At 44.9% G+C, this 19,251-nt stretch overlaps 3 protein-coding genes and 1 non-coding gene across 11 annotated transcripts in view; 1 reads left to right on the forward strand and 3 right to left on the reverse strand.

The window, feature by feature from the left end:
- Window positions 1–305: 305 nt before the first annotated feature.
- On the reverse strand, window positions 306–9,773 carry KICS2 (KICSTOR subunit 2). 3 transcript variants are annotated; one of them, XM_074572215.1, is made up of 4 exons: window positions 9,424–9,773; window positions 7,250–7,323; window positions 7,035–7,153; window positions 306–2,289 (listed from the first exon to the last, which is right to left on the reverse strand). In XM_074572215.1, the coding sequence occupies exons 1-4, from the start codon at window positions 9,758–9,760 to the stop codon at window positions 1,473–1,475; spliced, it is 1,347 nt and encodes a 448-aa protein (XP_074428316.1). In that variant the 5' UTR covers window positions 9,761–9,773; the 3' UTR covers window positions 306–1,472. The 3 variants fall into 3 exon arrangements, with proteins under 3 accessions (XP_074428316.1, XP_074428306.1, XP_074428297.1); XM_074572205.1 differs by having other exon boundaries at window positions 7,035–7,171; XM_074572196.1 differs by having other exon boundaries at window positions 7,035–7,323.
- Window positions 9,774–11,841: 2,068 nt separating this feature from the next.
- RPL18A (ribosomal protein L18a) lies at window positions 11,842–15,467 on the reverse strand. Of its 2 annotated transcripts, none has more exons than XM_074572227.1 (5): window positions 15,377–15,467; window positions 14,783–14,962; window positions 14,038–14,167; window positions 12,417–12,526; window positions 11,842–11,991 (listed from the first exon to the last, which is right to left on the reverse strand). In XM_074572227.1, the coding sequence occupies exons 1-5, from the start codon at window positions 15,392–15,394 to the stop codon at window positions 11,899–11,901; spliced, it is 531 nt and encodes a 176-aa protein (XP_074428328.1). In that variant the 5' UTR covers window positions 15,395–15,467; the 3' UTR covers window positions 11,842–11,898. The 2 variants fall into 2 exon arrangements, with proteins under 2 accessions (XP_074428328.1, XP_074428335.1); XM_074572234.1 differs by having other exon boundaries at window positions 15,228–15,459.
- On the reverse strand, window positions 13,314–13,445 carry LOC141738137 (small nucleolar RNA SNORA68). The gene has a single exon (XR_012585315.1). It is a non-coding gene; the product is annotated as a small nucleolar RNA SNORA68 (small nucleolar RNA).
- Window positions 15,468–15,564: 97 nt separating the features above from the next.
- XPOT (exportin for tRNA) overlaps window positions 15,565–19,251 on the forward strand; it is a 30,535-nt gene continuing 26,848 nt past the window's right edge. For 2 of the 5 annotated variants that reach the window (XM_074572256.1, XM_074572283.1), the window contains exon 1: window positions 16,535–16,625. The gene's annotated coding sequence lies outside the window, so the exon portion shown is untranslated. Of the gene's footprint in view, window positions 15,782–16,534; window positions 16,626–16,683; window positions 16,898–19,251 lie in introns of those variants that run through there. The other 3 variants (XM_074572266.1, XM_074572247.1, XM_074572276.1) reach the window with 3 other exon arrangements.

Below are 19,251 nucleotides of genomic sequence, written 5' to 3' on the forward strand. Positions count from 1 at the left end.
CTGCAAGAGGCAAGACAAGTTACCATAATCTGTTGTGGGAGAGAAAGCGAATTAGTAAAAGCCATACCTGCAATGGTACCTTTTACATTTCAGTCTTAACAGAAACCAGCATTTTGACTTAAACTCCGTTTTAAAACAAACCTGATTACGCTATTCCTTACACAGTGTCAACTCAGGATCTAACTTTACTACACTTACATACATCATACAGCAGACCCATTATCAGTCCTCCCGAATTCCCATGAAAGTGCTCGCACAACTGCATAGCTAACTGTCAGAAGAATCATGCAATGTAAGGCTACAGATACAGCCAAATTGACCCTTTTATTGTATTTGGAAATACTGATTTCCAAGATAAAGCACTTTCAGGGCAAGTAGAAAACATACTTTTTCCAAACGTGTAGCCTAGAAGTGGTAAAAGAGACATTTTAGAATGAGGTAAACATACTGCATAGGCTATATATTTAAATCCAAATTCCAGAGTGATTTAGCTTAATTGTGAAATAATTTAAAATTGAACAGAAAGAAAAAGCTATATACTTATAAAAAAATCTGAAAACAAATCCAGGCTGACCCTAACAGCAAATTTGAAAATAGCTTTTACAAAGGGCATTACAAAAGGGCACTTTTTTTTTAAGTTAGCCAGAGAAAAGCACAATTTGAAGAGTTTTGCTGCTTTTTCCATGGAGCTGTTCCTTCTAGAACACCTGCTCAGCCTCAGCTTGTCTCCTTCCGTTAATCTGAGCCAAGACTGGTACTGGACACACAATGTCCCAACGCTCCAGTGAATACTGGCCTTCCAGCCAGTGCTGCAGCTCTTCCTGCCCCAGCCTGTGTTTTGGAGCAACGACAAAGCTTTATGACAGAATAGAGACTGGTGCTTAACAGACAGCATCAGAGACCTGAATTATCATTTTAAACCATTTGAAAACTAAGTTTTAATTAACAATAGTCCCTTTTGTGATTCTTGTATTTTTATTTAAAACATGTCCTTGCAGGTTCACTTTTTTTTTTTTAATATTCCCTTGTATCAGTGTTTAGTTTCCCAGAAATCATTCCTGTCAGGCAACGCAGTTTTCTGAAAAGATACCATCTTCCATCCTCACCACATTTTCAATAAACTCTGTAGAAGACAGTCAATGATCAGACCAAGATAAAGTGCATATATTCTGTTCTGATACAGGCAACAAAATTGTGGACTGAAAAAATAAATCGTACTGAAAATTGAAAACCACACCAAAACCATCCTACTGTGGCCATTTAGCAGCCCACAATTAAGTTGTCCCACTGAGTACTGCCCAAAAATACTTTTCAAGTGTCTGTTAGCTTAAAAAAAAATAGGAACTTATAACATTAAAAATAATGGTTCCTTTTAATTAGATTCTGAGAATCATGAATTTATGTAATCCTTGAAAGCTACAGCTCCCCCAAGGCTGGCATACTGCCTTGACAACTTGTAAGTATTTTGTATTTTACCCTTTGGATCCAGGTTTCAAGCTTGCAAAAGCTTTGGAGTTCTTAAGGGAATGTGAAATTTCATTGAGAAAAGAAATAAAATGATAGTCCCTTTCTGACTTCTTGGACTCAAAAATAACTACAATGGTAAAGTGAGGTTCAGGGCGAGTCAGAAAGTACGTGCTTTGGACTTTGTCATCGTAGAAGTGAACAACCTTCTCCAAACTGTTGAGGTCAGAGGTTCTATCAGTCATAATCATGATTACGTTGGGCCAGTGCATAACAGGCCTGTCGCTGGGCAGAGACACCACTGCAGGGTACTGATCCACTCCTTTGGGGGCTTCCCTGTAAGAATGAGGATGATGATAACCATGTCCCTGAAAACTCTCTGATCCACGATTGTCAAAAATTAAGGAAACATTGACGGCATCGTACTTCCGGATGAAGCTGGAAATTTTCCCAAAGTAATCAGGATTTGTTTTAGCAGTCAAAGTTTTCATTTCAGATGCTGTTGTTTGTCGACTAAGGGCCTCGTGAAAGTAAAAGCTAAACTTTGCAAGGAGAATGTTTTTGAGCTTCATCAGCCAGAGGAAGAGGTGCGGAGGTTGTACAGCCTTCTGAGACTGCCCTCCAAAGAGATGTTTCTTGGTCTCTCGCTGTTTCTCAAATATTTGGCCCCAAGTCTGTAGTTTTGTGTGAGCACTGTGCAAGTTGACCAGGGATGGAAGGAACTTCCACTCTGAGATCTGAGCCTGAGCCTTTAACAGATGTGCAAGCACATCTACTTCCAACTGGAAACTGCTTTCAAGAGGACTGAGGATTGGATGATGAAATCTAGAAAACACAATGTTAGTGAAGACATGAGAACTGCTGTACACCAGTGTGAAATAATCAGATAGCATTTGTCAGTTCACAGACAGAAGACCAAACATCAAAGCAGAGTAAAGTATAAACAAAAAAACCCCAACTTGTTAATTTAAAAAGCAATTCTTTTAACATAATTAGGGCAAATTAACATAGAGCACTTCGCATTTGACAAAAACACCTGTCAGACATTTTTTTATCAAAGCCAGGGAGTTATATTTGATCAGTTCAAGAACAATCACTGTTTATCTTGATCCATGAGCTACTGTAACACCATTTCTCTTAAAATTCAGATGGTTTTGTTCCAATTTAAAATCCCTTCTGGTGGTAAAATGTGTCTTGATAGTTCTGGAATAGCAGTAAGACATTAAGATAAATCAAAGGAATTATGTTATAAATTTGCTGTTTGTATAGGGAAGCTATGAGGAAGCCAAGCTGAGCTTTTCTTTTTTTTTTTAATTCACAATAAAATTGTGATGGAAAATTAGTCAATAGAACCATGATTAACTGTATTTATCAATGAACCAGGTCTCAAAGTTCAAACTTTGATGTATTAAAAGCAATTTGGTGGGATTTCATCATATGACAATGAAAACACTGTAACAACCGATTCTCTTTCACTAAAAATTCAGATCAAGATCCACTCTCAATTTAACAGTTGTTTTATAAAAAAAAAAAAAAACAACAAACAAAACAAACGACCTCATCTACCAGGTAGAACTACTATTACAACAAATCTCGATGAAATGGAGTTTTATAGATCGGGTCTACAGCTTTCTCACTTTGTTTTTTCCTAAATGTCATGAAAAAAAGACAGATCCAGCCTATCTCCCCCTTCCCTTGATACTCAAATTACTTGTAAATTTATAGCATCATCATTGATAAATACATACTTAGTTCAAACTGTGCAAAACTGTTCCAGTTACAGAAGCTAAATACTTTACAAAGAATAAGTCTTCAGCAAATACAGAAGTGGCCTTTTTAATAAATTTGTTCCCTAATAGGCATTTAGGACTCTTAAGGAGGTCTCCAACAAAGAACAACTGATAGTTCAAAGACAAGACTTGAGGAGGTTTCCATTTCAGTAAAGATCGATTTATCCCCTAACTTCAGAAATTCAGAAAAATATCCTGGGTCTTGTTTTTGTTTTAAAACAAAGAAGTTTACACTGAATCCTTCCACCCTTTAACAGCTTATCTTCAGACAAAGTGAGAGCAACTCCATTACTCCCCTTAGCTTTCAGGACACAGTTCATATAATTAATTTTGGAAATACTCGGCTCAAAAATCAAAACACTTAATTTTGTTGTAGACCAGAAAAAAGTAAGAGAATTTTAGGCTTTTCATCCTCTCTCCCTTCACTGTTTTTTCTTTGACTTTCCATCAAGCTCTTGCCAAAACATTCATTCTTAAGCTTGTGAAAATTGTCTGACAATTTTAGCACTATTTTTATGCATTTTTTTTTTTTTTGACAGCCACAATACATGTCTCGAAAGGATTTGCTATTAAGATGCAAGTCCAAATTTATTTGAAGAAAATGAAATGATGACTATCATAAATCAGTTGATGCACCATGTTCTGCAAACAGTCTAGGCTGGGTGACCAGCCACCTTCTGTACACAGAACATGTTAGCAACCATCATGTACCCCTGCTATTGCAGAGACACAGTGATTACTGGCTACTTTGGTGGGCTGAGAAGTTCAGAGCATATTTACATTTCTTTGAACAAAAAAGAGTCAATTAAAAATAATATTCTGCTAACAATATTATATATTTCCAAATATATATTCCAAATATATTCTATATATATATATATATTCAACATTATGTATTTCCAAAGGTTTTGGTATTCAGCAGCAGAAGTTTTGTTGCCATGTATTACAAGGGGGATAAAAATCATTATGCGATGTTATTTGCTCCAGACAGTCCCATCAAGGGCACGCTTAGCACGCTGGTTTCAACACATCTGCAGTCAGATGAAGAAGGTTACTCTTCAACCTTAAAAGCAATTAAAAGATTCATACTAACGCAGCACTGACAAGTCTCCTGGATTAACATTATAATGTACAGCTTCCCAATTCTACTTTGCTTCATGGCTCATAGCTATTTTCATGTTTCACTACACAGCAGGATTTGCTAAACTGTTTTAATCCACAAATACACACCTCAGTTGATATGGCTGCAGAGTAAACTAACAGGTTATGTACTTAGTATATCTGCTGCAATTAACTCTCATAACACAGAAGCACCTAACTGAGCCCAGTATCAGGTAAAACAGACAGTTTTTTACAATATTTCAACAAGCTAGAGTGTTAAGAGCTTAAAAAACACATTGGAAATTTGGTGGGTTTTTCCCCCTAATCATTCGCAAAAGCAGAGGGATGCCAGAGTTCTGTTTTGCAGACTATGAAGAAGCCTCATTTTTCTACAACTTTCTATTTCCTTCCATAGATCACACATGCGTGTGTGTATTTACAAAATGCTGACTAGATGAAAAACATTTAACATTTAAAAATAATGACATCAAAATAGGTTTACTATTTACTTATTTTTTACTAAGCTTTTAAAGGATCCTGCTTCTGATGTTGTTTTAATTATTTCAGTTCCCACCCAAACCAACAGTTAAAAAATTTAGGAAAGGTTACTTCTCCAGCTGTATTCTATAGAAAAAAAAAACAGAGAAAAATATCTAGTATTGGCTGTGTACAAGTCAGCAATAAATAGTAACAAAACAGCTTTAAACTGTTTAAGAGTTAATGATTTTTCAGATACAGACAATATGACTTGATTGTTGACAGTCAATTAATTCTGTCTTTGCTTTACCAGCAAGCAGTTATTTGTTCTACATTATCTGATCGGCTATTTTTAGACATAAAGGAAGGAAACCAAGGCCAGAACCTATCTACAGAACAGATGCCCTGTCTGGCCTTAGCAAAGCTGGTTGAAATAACGGCACACGTCCTCCACTACAAGTGAGAAATATACTGACAGAGGGAAGAGACTGGGTAAGGGCAAGTTTATCTGACCTTTCACCTGAGAGGATTAACAGATTGTAAAAGAGAAATGCCTTCCAGACAGCACACATCAACATAACAGCCCCCAGAAACTGGTCAGGGATATGAAGAAACTAAATGAAGGACTAAAGAAGATGCCTTTATCCCCACTTTTTTCAGAAATAGTTTGTATGTGACTGGGGAGGACCACATAGCAGCTACTGAACTAGCTCTAACAACATCTTGGAATGTCTCTTAGATATTGCTCATTAACCCAAAGCAAGATCATCAGTATTTTTCCCAGGGAGACATTGCTTATTTTTTAAAAGAGTTTATAATAATGCCCTAGAAGTACAGACATGTCACTGAAATTTATTTAAATGGCATAGTAAAACACTTCATACATAACAGTCACTTTATCAAAGTATCAGTTTTGGTTTCCAGATTTTTAACAGTGCTGTTGAGTAAGCACGTGCTCAGAACAGATGGTGATGGCTAGTGTATAACATAAATCAACTTTTCAAAAAAAAAAAATTACCTCCCTTTACTCTTTAGTGTTTATTGCACTGAGGAAAAAATGTGTAAATTTCATTTTTCATTGGACTGACAGTCCTGATATTGTAAGGGTTCACAAACAAAAAATTGAAAAAAAAAATCACTAGTAAGATTATATAGACTATTTTTGATTTTCAAATATCAAAATTATGTAGCAATTTGCCTAAGTTATTCCTAAAAAAATAAGAGAGTCAGCTGCAGTGCTTAGATTTGGAATGTCAGAAAGCAGCACTGAATTATTTTGATTTTTTCCTAGCTGTACGCTTTAAAATCATAGCTGAAAAAAAAAAAAGACCTCAGAATATTCTCCCCAAATGTCTTAGACATTATTTCATTAATAGAGCTTTTTAAAAAATTCAACTACATTTGAATGTTAACTTCCTACAATGGCTACATTGTTTTGCTTTAAAATAATAAGCTAAAATTTGAGTCTGTTGACAAGCATTAAAAAATTCTCTCTTTTAAACTGCCATCACTTTCAAGGCTCACATGTGTTACATGTGAAACACCCATCCCAGAGTCATTTACAAACATCCTGGGATTCTTGTAACAGGAACTATTAGATCTTAACTTCAAGAAACCATAATGGCAGGGACCAAAGACTCAGAGGTGCTCCTTCTACTGGCCAATACCTCTCAAAAGAAGTGGTAACATGGCACCATAAAACCCTACTAGGTAGACCAGATAGCTATGGCGTAGCTTTTAGAATTAAGCAGGCAAGTATTCTAGTCTAAAAATAAAATTGTCACACAAATATCTGTTTTGTTTATATATCAATTCTACTGAAGTCTATATGGAATTAAGTCATTTCCTCTCCACTACCAATGAAAAAGCACAAGAAGTCTTGCATCTTTTATATGAAAAATGACTCTTCCTCTCTGCTGAATATGAACATGCTGAGTATTAATTAAGGAATACAGAAGATGGCTCCTAGAACACGGTGAGTAGAAACACTCCTTTTTTATTTTTATTCTTCTTCAGAGCCATATTTTGAGACTTCACGCATCTGATGCTGCTGACCTACATTGACTTCATGCATGAATTCATGCAAGAGGCTGGGCTGCTCAGGAGTCAAAGGACAGCAGTCTTTGAGCTTGCTTTGAACCTCAACATCATTTATTACAGATCGTATGTCTGAGTACTTACTGCCAGCAAATAAGCACTGACCTTGAGCTGTATTTCTTTAAGATGGATTCCAAAATGTTTACCAGTTCCTCAGAGTTAATGAACTTTTGGGTGCTGAGCGTGTACATTTTTTCATAGAAGTCAGCAATTTCCATCCGAGCCTGAACAAAAAAACAGAGCTGTTCAGACAGGTGAGAAAGCAGCTCTTCCAAGTGAGGAGCTGTTCCTCCTAGTGCATTGCGACCCGTCGCCACCACCTTCTTCAGCTCATTATGCAGAGATGTGTAGATGGTTCGGATGGAGTCCTTTCGGCTGAAGAATGACTGACCACCTGTTCAGATAAATATGGAGGTATTACCAAAATCCAGGGATAGCAAAGATAGACAGCAATACTGGAAAATTGTATATAACCATGCTTGGTTTCCCCTAGGTGTTTTTAAGTGTTGTTTGATCATGGTATTTTTTAAAATCAAGAAACAAACTTCAGTGTATTATTCTACAAGTAACTGAATTACACATAGGATATACACAGAAGCACTTCACGTAACTTCGTGCAAGTTACACTTGTCCTAATTCCTATCTCAGCAGCCAATGACTGCGGCAAAACTTCAACTCCCTCACACCTGCCTCAGTTATGGCATGACATTTTAAAAAACAAGGGTTCGGTTAAATTTGCTATTATGATACATGACCTGGAAATACTGCTATCTGTGGAAGTGAGAAGAATCAAGTCATCATGAAATTTTAATAGCCTCCACTGCTATTAATAACTCTAGATCTTTTCAAGAGAATTCCCCTAACAATACCTCTTCAATCACAAAGTACTCAACTTTGCAAAGCAACCATGTGCCATTTTTGTGTACAAACCAAATGTTTCAAGTCCCTACACAATCTTAATATAAACCAGAATTCAAAGGGAAAACAATCACAGTTTATCTCAGTGAGACCACAGTGCAGGTTAATCCATAACTGAAACTGACGGGGAGGGCAGGGGGGAGGGGAAGTCAGTACTTCTCTCTACCTGCTCAACACTATAAGGAATTTAAAAAGAGAAAAAAAGACAAATGTAGAGGGTCAAAGTAAAATATATTTAACTCTGATGATACTAAAAGACTATACAAAGGTATATAATTTCTTAATTTATATTTACAGATGGCCTCATGTGCTGCTGTGGCACTCGAGCTGCAGCAGAGCAAGGATCACAGGGACTGAATCCGTGGAACTTTTAAAGAGATTGCAAATTTAGGTTACACTTTGAAATTACTTATAAATTTTGTAATGGTGGATAGTCCTTTGCACATCCATTTTACACATATAACATTCAAAAGCGACCTTAGCAATTTGCAGCAGAAAGGCAGAGAATCGGTTATCACAGTGAAACAGCTACCTTCCTAAACCAAGAGCTGCCCCAGGTCACGGGCAGGATGGAGAATCACCTATCGCTGTTGTTCACTAAGTATATAAACAAACAAAATTTTGTCCCTTCTGTTGTCAATTTTGTCCTTTCTGCAAGCACCAATTTCACTTCTTAAAGTCAGCCTTATAGACAGAGTTTTGTCTGTAAAGATCTTCTTACAAAATAGTTCCAAGTCACTGCTTAAACATCAAAGCAGAACTTTCTTGATGCTTTACCGCATTACACATCAGACTCGTAGCTCCTGATCCATTTTCCATGCCAGTCTACAGTTCAAAGAGAAAATAAGTGGCTTTGCCCAGAGGGCAACACGATGACAGCTCATCCTGTGCCAGTTTGGGATTTTTTTCTATTCACATACTGAGAGAGCGAGAAGCAGACAAGATTGTGGCCAAAGCTTCCTGAGATCCTGCAGAGTCTGCATGAACAACAATTTTTAGGAGCCTATCTTCAGCTCCAAGTACTTACATATACGCAGCTCTAATATCAGACCCTGAAACCGTGACGTGAAAAAGCCTTAACCCTTTGGTTACCTCACTGAGCTCACCTTTGACAGAATCTCAGCCAGAGCATTCCAGGATGGAAACACTTCTGGCTAAACCTTGAGAACGGCGTGTAGGCAGCCCACCAGCCAATAAAGAGATGCACTGATCTGCACAGCTGCTGTGCCACCTGCCCTCTCATTGATTCTGCAGGGGCAGCCCAAACGGCATAGCCGATTCCTCACGGGGCCCACGGGCCCTTGCTGACCCAGCACCTGCGTTCCTGACGGGCGGACACGCGCCTCACCGAGGCCCAGGTCCTCGGGCACGTCGTACTGTGCAACTACCGGGCGACAGGTCACCTCACAGGGCTGCGGCGGCCGCCCGTTCCCTACCGCGCTGCCGACACCCGGGGCAGCCCCTAAGTGGGCACGGGCGCGCTGTGTCCCCTGACAGCGACCTCAGGGGTGAGCGAAGGACGAGGGACCGGAGGGGGATCGGGGGGGGTCCGCGAGGGGCGCCGTCCCGGCGGTACCTAGCTTCTGGCCCAGGAAGGTCATGCTGTGGTAGGCCTTCTCGGCGGCGGCCAGGTGGGCCAGCCCGGCCAGCAGGGCCAGCCAGCTGGCCCCCGCGCTCTTGTTGGCCTCCCGTTCCTTCTCCACGTTGTCCTTGGCTTTGTCGTAGGAGAAGATGCCCAGGTGGGAGAAGAAGGTCTCCAGCACGGCCTGTTCCACCGGCACCGGCGCCCCCAGCGGGATCGACTCCCCCATCCCGCCCGGCGCCGCCGCCGCCGCCTCCACAACAGACGCTACTTCCGGGTCCGGCGCCGCGGCCGCGTGAGGGAAGGCGCTCGCGCCACCTCCCCCCAACATGCGCCTGCCCTTGGTCACGTGACAAGGGAGGCGGAAACCGGCGCGGGGTCACGTGAGGGGCGGGGGCACGCGCCGCCCGGTTAGCGGCTGGGCGGGCGCCGCACGCGGGAGGCCTTTGGCCTCGCAAACGGAGTGTCCGTCCAGCAGCTGCTGAAAGCTGCGAGCCGGCTCCGCGGCCAGAGAACCCGGGCGGCCCGAGCCCCGGGGGGCAAACACAAAGAACTTAAAGCTGAAGCCCATTTTCACGCTAAATTGTTCTTTCAATTTGAAAGCTTTAAAATACAAGGTCTCTCCTGTGACCTCATTCCCACGCAGTGGGACTCTCGCGGGACCCTCCAGCTTGTCCAAGCGTTTTGTGTTTGTAGTTTCCCCTCCCTTGCGACTGGGAGATCATGAACTGCCCAAGCGAACCTCATGAAGTTCAACCAGGCCAAGTGCAAGGTCCTGCACCCGGGTCACGGCAACCCCAGGCACAAATACAGGCTGGACGGAGAACGGCTGGAGAGCAGCCCTGAGGACTTGGGGGTGTTGGCTGATGAGAAGCTCAACATGAGCTGTCAATGTGTGCTTGCAGCCCAGAAAGCCAGCCACATCCTGGGTTGCACTGAAGAAGCGTGGCCAGCAGGCCGAGGGAGGCGATTCTGCGCCACTGCTCCTCTCTCAACACCCCACCTGGAGAACTGCATCCAGCTCTGGGGCCCTCAGCACAAGAAGGACGTGAGGAGGGCCGCAAAAAAGATCAGAGGGTTGGAGCACCTCTCCTGTGAGGACAGGCTGAGAGAGTTGGGATTGTTCAGCCTGGGAAGAGAAGGCTCCGGGCTGGAGGCACGCAGGCTGGATGGGGTTTTGAGTAACCTGGTCTAGCGTCCCTGTCCAGGGCAGGGGGATTGGAAGTAGGTAATCTTTAAGGTCCCTTCCAACTCAAACCGTTCTATGATTTAAGTTAATCCCCTTTTTTCAGATCATGTTTTGGACAGACCAGCTCCCTGAGCTAATTCACTGTGGAGGCAACAAGGAGGGGCGCAGAGCTGAGCTCCAGGGGCATGAAGCCATGGAAAGGGGGGCTGTTGTGGCAGCACCAACTCGTCCCACTCCTGCAGAACAGCCGCCCCCCTTTCACTGAGCAAGGATCTCACTTGAAATCAACAGGCAGCTCCTCTACTGGTTGAGTTGCAGCTCTCTGGCTACCCCGAAACAGTAACAGCCCCAGTTTCCTCTCTGGACAGTATTTCCCTGCATTCTACTCACACCCACATTTGGTTTTAAGTTGACATCTAGACAAAACACAGCACCAGTTCTCTAACCCTGGGCAGGACCCCTATACTAATTAAACTAGCTGCCTACCTCTTGTCCAGGGAACACTCAAACCATGCTGTAATTTAAAATAGGCACCAGATGCAAAAAATTACTTCAGGAATGAAGCAGCCTTTTTCATTAACCTTAACTACACAGTGCCTGCAACACAGTTTTTTTACTGTGGCATTATGTTGTAAATAGAGTAGCCTAAGGATTGGCTTCGGATATAAAAATCCATTTTCATCAGAACAATTGGTCTAATATCAAAAGTAAGTCTGCCAAGCCCCTCACCACTTTTCATTTCTCGGTGCAGGCACCTCTGTAGGCGTACATGAGTTAATTCAGAATGGTGCGTAATGTCCTTGAAAAGATTCAGGTTAGAACTGAAGTTTTGGCTTTAAGTGCTTTAAACTTGAAGTAGTTTAACTGAAGTTTTGAGGTCTTTATTCTCACAGTTGACAAGTTTGAGCTCCCAATGCACAAAAAGCTGCCTTCTTCCTGAATTCAACTATATTTACTTAGCGTGCTTAAGGAACAAAACAAATACAGGATTTTATAGCTGCCTGTGCCTGACAACAGACTTACTCTGACCTGGAAAGCTGGTTATTAAAATTTTGGTCTATTGTAAGGGTATTTTGGTAATTTAAGTCAGCACCTGAAACATTCACCTGTTTCAAGGCAATTATAGCTGTAAATAGCAGGCTGCCAATAGTTAACAGAAAATAAAGAGCAGGGAGGGGGACTCTTAGGTATCCAGGACACAGTTTCCAAGAGACAACTGTGAGTAAAAGGTTCAAATAAGACCTTTATTACAACACAGAGCTGATAGCACATTTTCTTATTTAAAAGAAAGTATTTGGTCTCTTGGTGGTGAAACGTGGCTTGTGCTGGCGACGCAGAACTCTGTGTGGCAGAGGGAACTTGATTTTAGAATCCTGCAAGAAAAATGTTTCTATGTTAATTGAGATATTAGGTGAACAACAGAAAATAGTTTGCAATAAATAGCTAAGCTATATTCAACTGCTAACTTATGTATAGAGAAGTAATGCATCCACAGATCAGATATACTTCATAGGAGCTAACAGATGCCTTAGTTTTGCACTTCTTTTTGAAAGAAATGCCTGTTAAAGGCAAGGTTTCTGAAACATAATAGACATTTGTTTTAGTTTGACTTTCTTTCATACGGTTCTAGCGTTAAAAGTCTTGATCATAATACAACATAATTGTAAACCTATGCTTGCAAGTTTGGTTCCCTTCCTATTTTTGCCTGCAAAGCAAACCTGTACCAGGCAAGAGCTCCTCCCTTCCAGTCCACTGTCAGACCGGGACCTACCAGCCACTGCAACGCTACTTCACTTACATGGAACTGCTTGACAGCTGGTCTACGGCACTTGCTAGCAGCGATTTCCTCAACTTTCATGATCTGAATAGAGTGAGCACGGGCACGATGGCGGGCTCCCATATCGCGGTCTGTAACAAGAGAACTCATTAAAAATAAATCCTAAGACATTTTCAGTTCAAAAATCTTACTACCATCTTTTCAGGAAAAGTTTATAGTACCATCTACAAGTTTTGAAATTTTTGATTGACTCTACTTAATCACACTGGTTTTAGTATCTAAAGTGATGACAGAAATATCACAGCACCAACATGCAGAGCAGCAAATGCTGGAACTCATAACTGAACTCCTCCAAGAAAGTGCCATCTTATTCTTTTTGCCTGATTTCAAGAAGGTACACACATACAGAGTAATCTACGTGGGACTATTTCAAGTGTTGCACAAGAAAACTGGGACTCAGAATCAACACTGCAATAAGATTACTGGAAAGACATGTAAACTTCAAAAAAAATTCCCTTCCAAAAGGAACGTGGCAAGTAAAGTTAGGCTCTGAGGTTATCTTAACTTTTCTTAAAATTGACAAGTGGTAGAAATGCGAACTGATATTTAGCCCACATAATCAGGTTTTCAGAACAGGAAGATGCCATCTGTACATGGGCTACCTAAAAATTCCTCTGTGGCAGTGAAAATCACTGTCTTCAAATCATGATGTCCATAGCTAGTTCCACAAGATATGCCTGTTGAAGTACTATTGTCCTTACAATGCTTCCCATGAAGATCTAACATACCTATTAAAAACTTACCTGTCAAAAGTATTCTTGAACATAAAGGTATCAAAGTGATTGTATCATGACAAATTAAACACTCAGGTCTCTTAAGCAGTCCTTCAGTAAATTAATTAACAAGTATATAGTAAGTTAATGTAGAACCTTAAATTTCACTTTCAAAAGCACTTCAGCTTTTGAAAGGCGACAAGATACATTTAATATTTGCACACATGACAAGAATATCATTATTAAGAACAATATTCCTTGGGTTTTTATGTGCATTCAGTAGAATTTATAACACTTCCAGATTCAAATATCAACAGCATCAGCTATACAAATGGTCAATACTTCACACAACAGACTGAAACCAGGACAAGCTTTAATTCTCCCTGAACCGAGGGAATGAGATCTTGAGGCAACACTGATTTTTTTTTTTTCTCCCTGTGCTTTTTTTTTTTTTTAACTTGCTCTCCAAAGGACAGATGCTATATATTCTCTCCACAAGACTTGGGAAAATATACTCAATTATTTTAAAACAATAAATGTAATGCAAGAAACATATACAGCACCTAAAAGGTCACGAAACCCTCAGTCTGCATAGCAAAACTCATTACTAGAATTGTAAGAAGTCACACCAAGATGAAGTGGGAATATTTTCAGCTAGAGAAACTGTATGGAGAGTGGTAACAAATAAGATACCACATAGTTCATACATAAGCATCTATGGACTTCTCTGGGAACTCCCCACTTTATTTTTCCAGTGTTTCAGTTATTTTATCATGGATCAAGTCAGCATACTTTATTCCTGATTTAAGATTTAATCTTGTGCTTATACACCGGTCCTACCATTTCATACCCCGGTTACTTGTACTTACAGCACTGAGTGACAGCACCAGCCGTGGTCAAATCCCTGTACTCCCTGTACATGTTGTGAGTTCCGCTACGAGAATCATAGCGCAACCAAATGCCAAAATTTTTTACCCGCAGAGGGGACTTCTCATACACCTGCAATTACACAAGAGCAAAGTAGTTAGAGACAGTACACCATCAGCATTTTACAAGTTTAAGAATTAATATTTTAGAGCTCTAATGAAATCACTGTGGTAAGTTTTATTGCCAAAACCAATTATTTGCTCTCTTTCCCCAGACCAACAGAGCTACATTCAAGTCTTAGTAATTCAGCATGGAAAGAAAAATACGCATAAGATTTCAGCTCTAAAGAATATCCTTTAAGCATCAAGGTAGAGGAGTGTAAGCGTACAGACAGCTATTCTCCAAGGATTACGAATGTCTAGATGACTATCATATACACATCTATATATATACATATATACATCTAGATGATGAGTGCTTCACAATGAAGGAAGCATAAGAACCAGACGGCAGCAACGACCAGTGGCACAGTTCGTAACTCTGAAGTGCTGGGATGTAGGTTTCTTTTTAGTTTACTGGGCAGATATCGCCATTTTGAAAAAAAAAAAAAGAATTTTTTTCAGCTTCACAGCAACTGAAGGATTTCAACCTCACCCCCAATAATGACACTTCATATAAATTCCTTCCACATATACCAGCCAGAATTCCTTATAAATCTCCCATTTTTTTAGGTTTTTAATCTCGTACCTGGCCACAGTACACAATCTCTCCAGAAGACTTCTTCATCTTCTTCAGCTGAGAAACGAAGTACCAGAACCGGGACTTGGCCACAACATGGTTCGGAGCAAAGATCCGCATGCGGTAGAGAGGGGGGGTCGTGCATTTCGGCGTGGGCAGGCACCGCCCGACCACCTTGTACTCCCGCAGCTAGAGGGAGAGCAAAGACAGGCCGCCCGCAGCGTGAGCCCCTCCACACCAGCCTGACCTCGCGTCACCCCGTCACGGCCCCACCCCGTGGAAGGCACCGTGGCGAGACCAAACCGGGGGAAGGGTAAAAGAAAGACCACCGGCCCCGGCGGATCGCCCCGCGGGCCGAGCTGTGCTGCCCGCGGACCACGGCCCCCGCCCAGGGGCGGCGCGGCCTCCTCACGCGCCTTGCGGGAGCGGCGCCGCCGCCATGTTGGCCGCTCACCTCCCTCAAGGCCCAGGCAGGGCCGCTGGGGCGCGGAAGCCGCTCTCCAGCACCGCAAGCCTACGCCGCCGCCCTCCCAACGGCCGCTCCGGCATCGGCCTCGAGTCCCGGTCCCGGCCGTGTCCCCCCGCGCCCTGGCCTTCACTCACGGTGCCCGACGCCTTCATGGTGCTGCCTCCTCCGCGGCCCGCAGGAAAGGAAAGGCCGCGTGCGCCGCCGCCTCCCGTCACCCGCCCGCCGGCAGCCCCGCCCCCGCCCGCCCTCTCCTCCCATTGGCTGTGAGCAGAGCACGATTGGAGGAGGCAGCCGTCAATCTCCGCCCGCAGCGGCCAGCGCTGGCTTCCGGGCCCGCGGGGGCCCCATGTCCGGTGGGGCTCGGTTTGGGTCTGGTGGGAGCTCGTTCTCCCTCGCGCACCGGAGCCGGTGGTGCCGCGGGCACCTTTCCTCGTCACCGTGGCTGCGGACCCGCATGGTCCCGGTGGGAAGAGTGCCGGCTGTGGGTGACTCCAGCCCCCACCGGTGTTGCCGTGGAGGACGTGGCAGGGAGGCCCCAGGTGGGGACAGCCCACACCGCGCTCCCGTCGGGGCGACCGGGGGGCTGCCGGGGGAACCTTTCTCACCCGTGGGAGATGGGGGCTGTCGGCTACCGTGAGGTTGCGGCCCTGGGTTCCTCCCGCACGCCCGGTTCGGCGGGATCCTCTTCGCGGCTGGCCTCGAGCACCGGCGCGCCCTGAGCTCGGAACGTTGTGCGGTAACGACGAGCTCCGGTCCCGGGTGCTGTGCGCGCCTCGTGCTTTTGAATACCGTACTTCTACAGCCACGAGACGGACGTGGTTTTGCCTTAAAAGACACTGTAACGGCAACGCTGCTGTAGCGACTTTGTGAATAGATGGATCTTGTTGCCGCCGTTATTCGCGCTTAGACCGTTTTTGCCTTTAAGTCTGATTCCGCAGCCGCGCACAACCCCCGCGTACGTGGCATCGTTGCAGAGCGATTTGCGGGAGAGCCCCGCGTCGCGGTGTCAGACACCAGCTGGGTCACCTCTCTCCCCACGGTCCCCGCCGCCTGCGACCCGCCGAGCGGCTCGCCCCGCCCGCCATACGCCGAGCCGGCACCGGGTGTGCGGCGGCGCGGCCTGGCCCCAGCCGGTCACGCCGCTGACGGAGCACGATTTCCCGACCCCGGAGGGAGTCTGGGGGCGGAACGCGCCAGTCCCGGTTCGTTAAATGGCTTCGATTGCTTTGAGACACGGCACCAGCGGCAGGCTCGCCGTGCCCGGGGCGGGGCGGCGGAGGCCACGCCCAGGTGCCGCAGGGGGCGGGACTACGCCTCCCAGGGTGCCGCGGGGCTGGCCCGTCCCGGCGTGCCCCGCGCTGTCCGCCCGGTGGGAGAGCGGAGGTGAGCACAGCGGGCCGGGCTGGGCCGGGCCGGCGGGGCGGGCGCCGCGGGGCAGGCTGGGAGCCGTAGTCCTGCGGCGCGGCAGCCCCGCTGAGGGGCGGGGGCAGCCTTCCTTCCCGGGGGCCGTTCCCCTGGGCGTCCTCCTCCTCCTCTTGCCGCTGCTAGCCGAGGCGGCGCGGCCTGGCCCGGCACGCTCCCTATGCTCGTGGCGGCCGCGGAGCTGTGGGGGTGGGAGCCGGCAGCGCCGCCGCGATGGAGTAGTGACCGGGAAGGTAACGTCGGGAGGGACGGGGACACGCGGCGTGGGGTGACTCAGCCCGGCGGTTACGGGGGGGGCGGCTCGGCCTCCTCCGGTCGTCGGCGGGGGCCGCGGCGCCTCGGCGGCAGGGAAGGGGCGGTTGTGGGCGCCCGCGGGCGTCGCCGCTGAGCTGGCGGCGGCGGGTTCCTTCGAGTCACCCGGCCGGTTCCAGTCAGCCCGGCGCCGCCTCCTCTGCAGCTCTGGGGAAGGTGGGGGGGAGACACTGCAGCCTCCCCGCCCGGCCCCGCCGCTGGGGGAGCGGGAGGTGTCGCGTTCCGTCGGTCCCTGCCGGGCCGGTCCTCCGTGAGGCGGTGGGGGGCTGGGGCTGCCTGCGTGCGGCCGAGCAACATATCGGGATTTTTCTCTTCTAACGTTCGCTGCAGGTGGCGGGAGCTGCCTCGGTCGCCGTCCCTCCCCGCCCCGTTATGGCTCCGGTGGGGGGAGGGAAGTAACCGTGAGCTCTTGGGCTGCCGCGTGAGGGGAGGGACCTCCCCCGCACCTCCATATTCCGCTGCTCTCGGCGTGGCTCGGTGCGGTGGTTCCCCCGCCGTCCCGCCGCGGGAGGAGTGCTTTGTCACCCTGCGGACGCCCCGGGAAGGGGACTAAGAGGGTTCGGTGTCAGCCCCGGGTGTCTTCGCCCCAGATGTGGAGGCGGCGGGGGCTGATCGCCCTCCTCGGCTGAGCCACGCAGCGGTGTTGGCGCTCCGGCCGGGGGAGGCTGGGCTCTCTCACCGAGTCTGGGGGGTGGAACAAGGCGGCCTTACTCCTCACAGGGAATTCCTGGCCGGTAGGAATGTGCCTGAAGTGAAGACCTAATATGTCACTTCTGAAAAGAACAGCTTGCTAGTCCAGTTGAAAAGTTCTCGAACTAGCTGTGGTCACATAACTGTTCGTTTTAACCGTGTGTTAGATCAATTTAAAGGCTCTAGAAGCTGTAAATGTGCTCAAGGTTTGCAGCAAGCAAAGCAGAAATCAAAAAAGAATGCAAAGGATGACCTGTTCCTGTTTTTATTTTATTAAAGAGAAAACTTGCGGGAATTAAAATGAAGCATGTCACTAGCTCCTTGTGTGCTATCACAATCTTGTAAATACCTAAAATGAGTGCTGTAAATAAAGTATTCTTTAATTACTAATTGTTCCCATGGTTAGCATCTCTACTTAAAACGCTCTGATTGCTTTCATTATTAGGGCTTATCTGGGCCCAACTTGCATGCCTTTGACCATGTTAGTATTGTTAAACTGGGTAGTCTTCACCACTTGAAGTGTGACTACGTTTTTTTCCTGCTTTCCTGTTTGAAAGCATTCTCTACTATCAAATGCATTTATAAATATTTAATATGTGAAAGGGAATTAACTATCTTGATGAGAGCTGCGTATACCTGTATGACTTCACTAATAAGGAGCTGCACCCTGCTAATTACAGTAAGATGACTTTGCCACCCAGCATAGTGTACTACTTAACAAAAAATGTCTTTACGTAAATAAGGCAATACTTTCTACACAGCTGCATATTAACTATTAATGTTATTGATTATTTTCTATAAATAAAACTTGCTTTAATGGCATACTTGATGTTATAGCTGAGTATATCTTGCAATGGATTTTGTGAACTGTAAGTACTACTAAAATTGCATGTCGATTTTGCTTTTGACATGTAACTGGCTGGTAAAATAGATTTGTGGTGGAAAAGCTGCCTGCCTAACTAAAACCATAGAGCATGAGAAGCTATTTTGTTAGCTTTCTCAAAAGGCTCATTCAAATAATCAGTCTCATTAATTGTCTTCTAGAGTTGGCTAGTCAAGCTGAAACTCTGAGAAAAGGAGCTTTCTATATGTTAGAAGGTGAAATTTTAAATATGCTCACGTAGTATATACAAAATTAGTAGAACTGGTTGGCATTGCTGTTAGCTAAACAAGTGAAGAGAATACATATTTGAGCCAGGTTATTTTTAAAAGTAAAACTTGTCACCCAGGTGTAGAAGATTACTACCTTTTGGGCAGATCATGTAGTGATATCAGTAGGAAAACGTGCCAAAAACAGGCTTCTGTATACTAAATAGTTTTACTTGTATAACTCGGGACTAGACCCTAATCGAAAGATGCTGGAAAAAAAAATTAAATCACTTTCCCTTCAGCATTTTACCTTTATTTTAGTCTGTCTTATTTGAATGTTGATTATGGGGAACACAAGCTGGGGGCTAGGGACACAGAGGGAGAAGACTCAGCAGAGCAACTTTAATCCCTAGAGGTTTTGACCCTGAGCGGGATTGCTCTGTGTCGTAAAGCAGTGTGTGAAGCTTGTTTTGCCACGAGTCATCACTTTGTTCCA

The sequence above is a fragment of the Larus michahellis genome, chromosome 1 (genome assembly GCF_964199755.1).
Source record: "Larus michahellis chromosome 1, bLarMic1.1, whole genome shotgun sequence".
Lineage (NCBI taxonomy): Eukaryota > Metazoa > Chordata > Aves > Charadriiformes > Laridae > Larus > Larus michahellis.

Bases quoted from the DNA above. Each gene is read 5' to 3' on its own strand.
- KICS2 (XM_074572196.1), bottom strand. From the start codon at position 9,760: ATGTTGGGGGGAGGTGGCGCGAGCGCCTTCCCTCACGCGGCCGCGGCG. The intron at 7,324-9,423 runs GTACCGCCGGGA...TTATCTGAACAG, and splicing joins CTTCCTGGGCCAGAAGCTAG to GTGGTCAGTCATTCTTCAGC. The intron at 2,290-7,034 runs GTCAGTGCTTAT...TGTGTTTTCTAG, and splicing joins TTAAAGAAATACAGCTCAAG to ATTTCATCATCCAATCCTCA.
- RPL18A (XM_074572227.1), bottom strand. The intron at 12,527-14,037 runs GTAAGTACAAGT...CTCTTGTTACAG, and splicing joins TGGTGCTGTCACTCAGTGCT to ACCGCGATATGGGAGCCCGC. The intron at 11,992-12,416 runs GTAAGTGAAGTA...TTTTTCTTGCAG, and splicing joins CAGCTGTCAAGCAGTTCCAT to GATTCTAAAATCAAGTTCCC.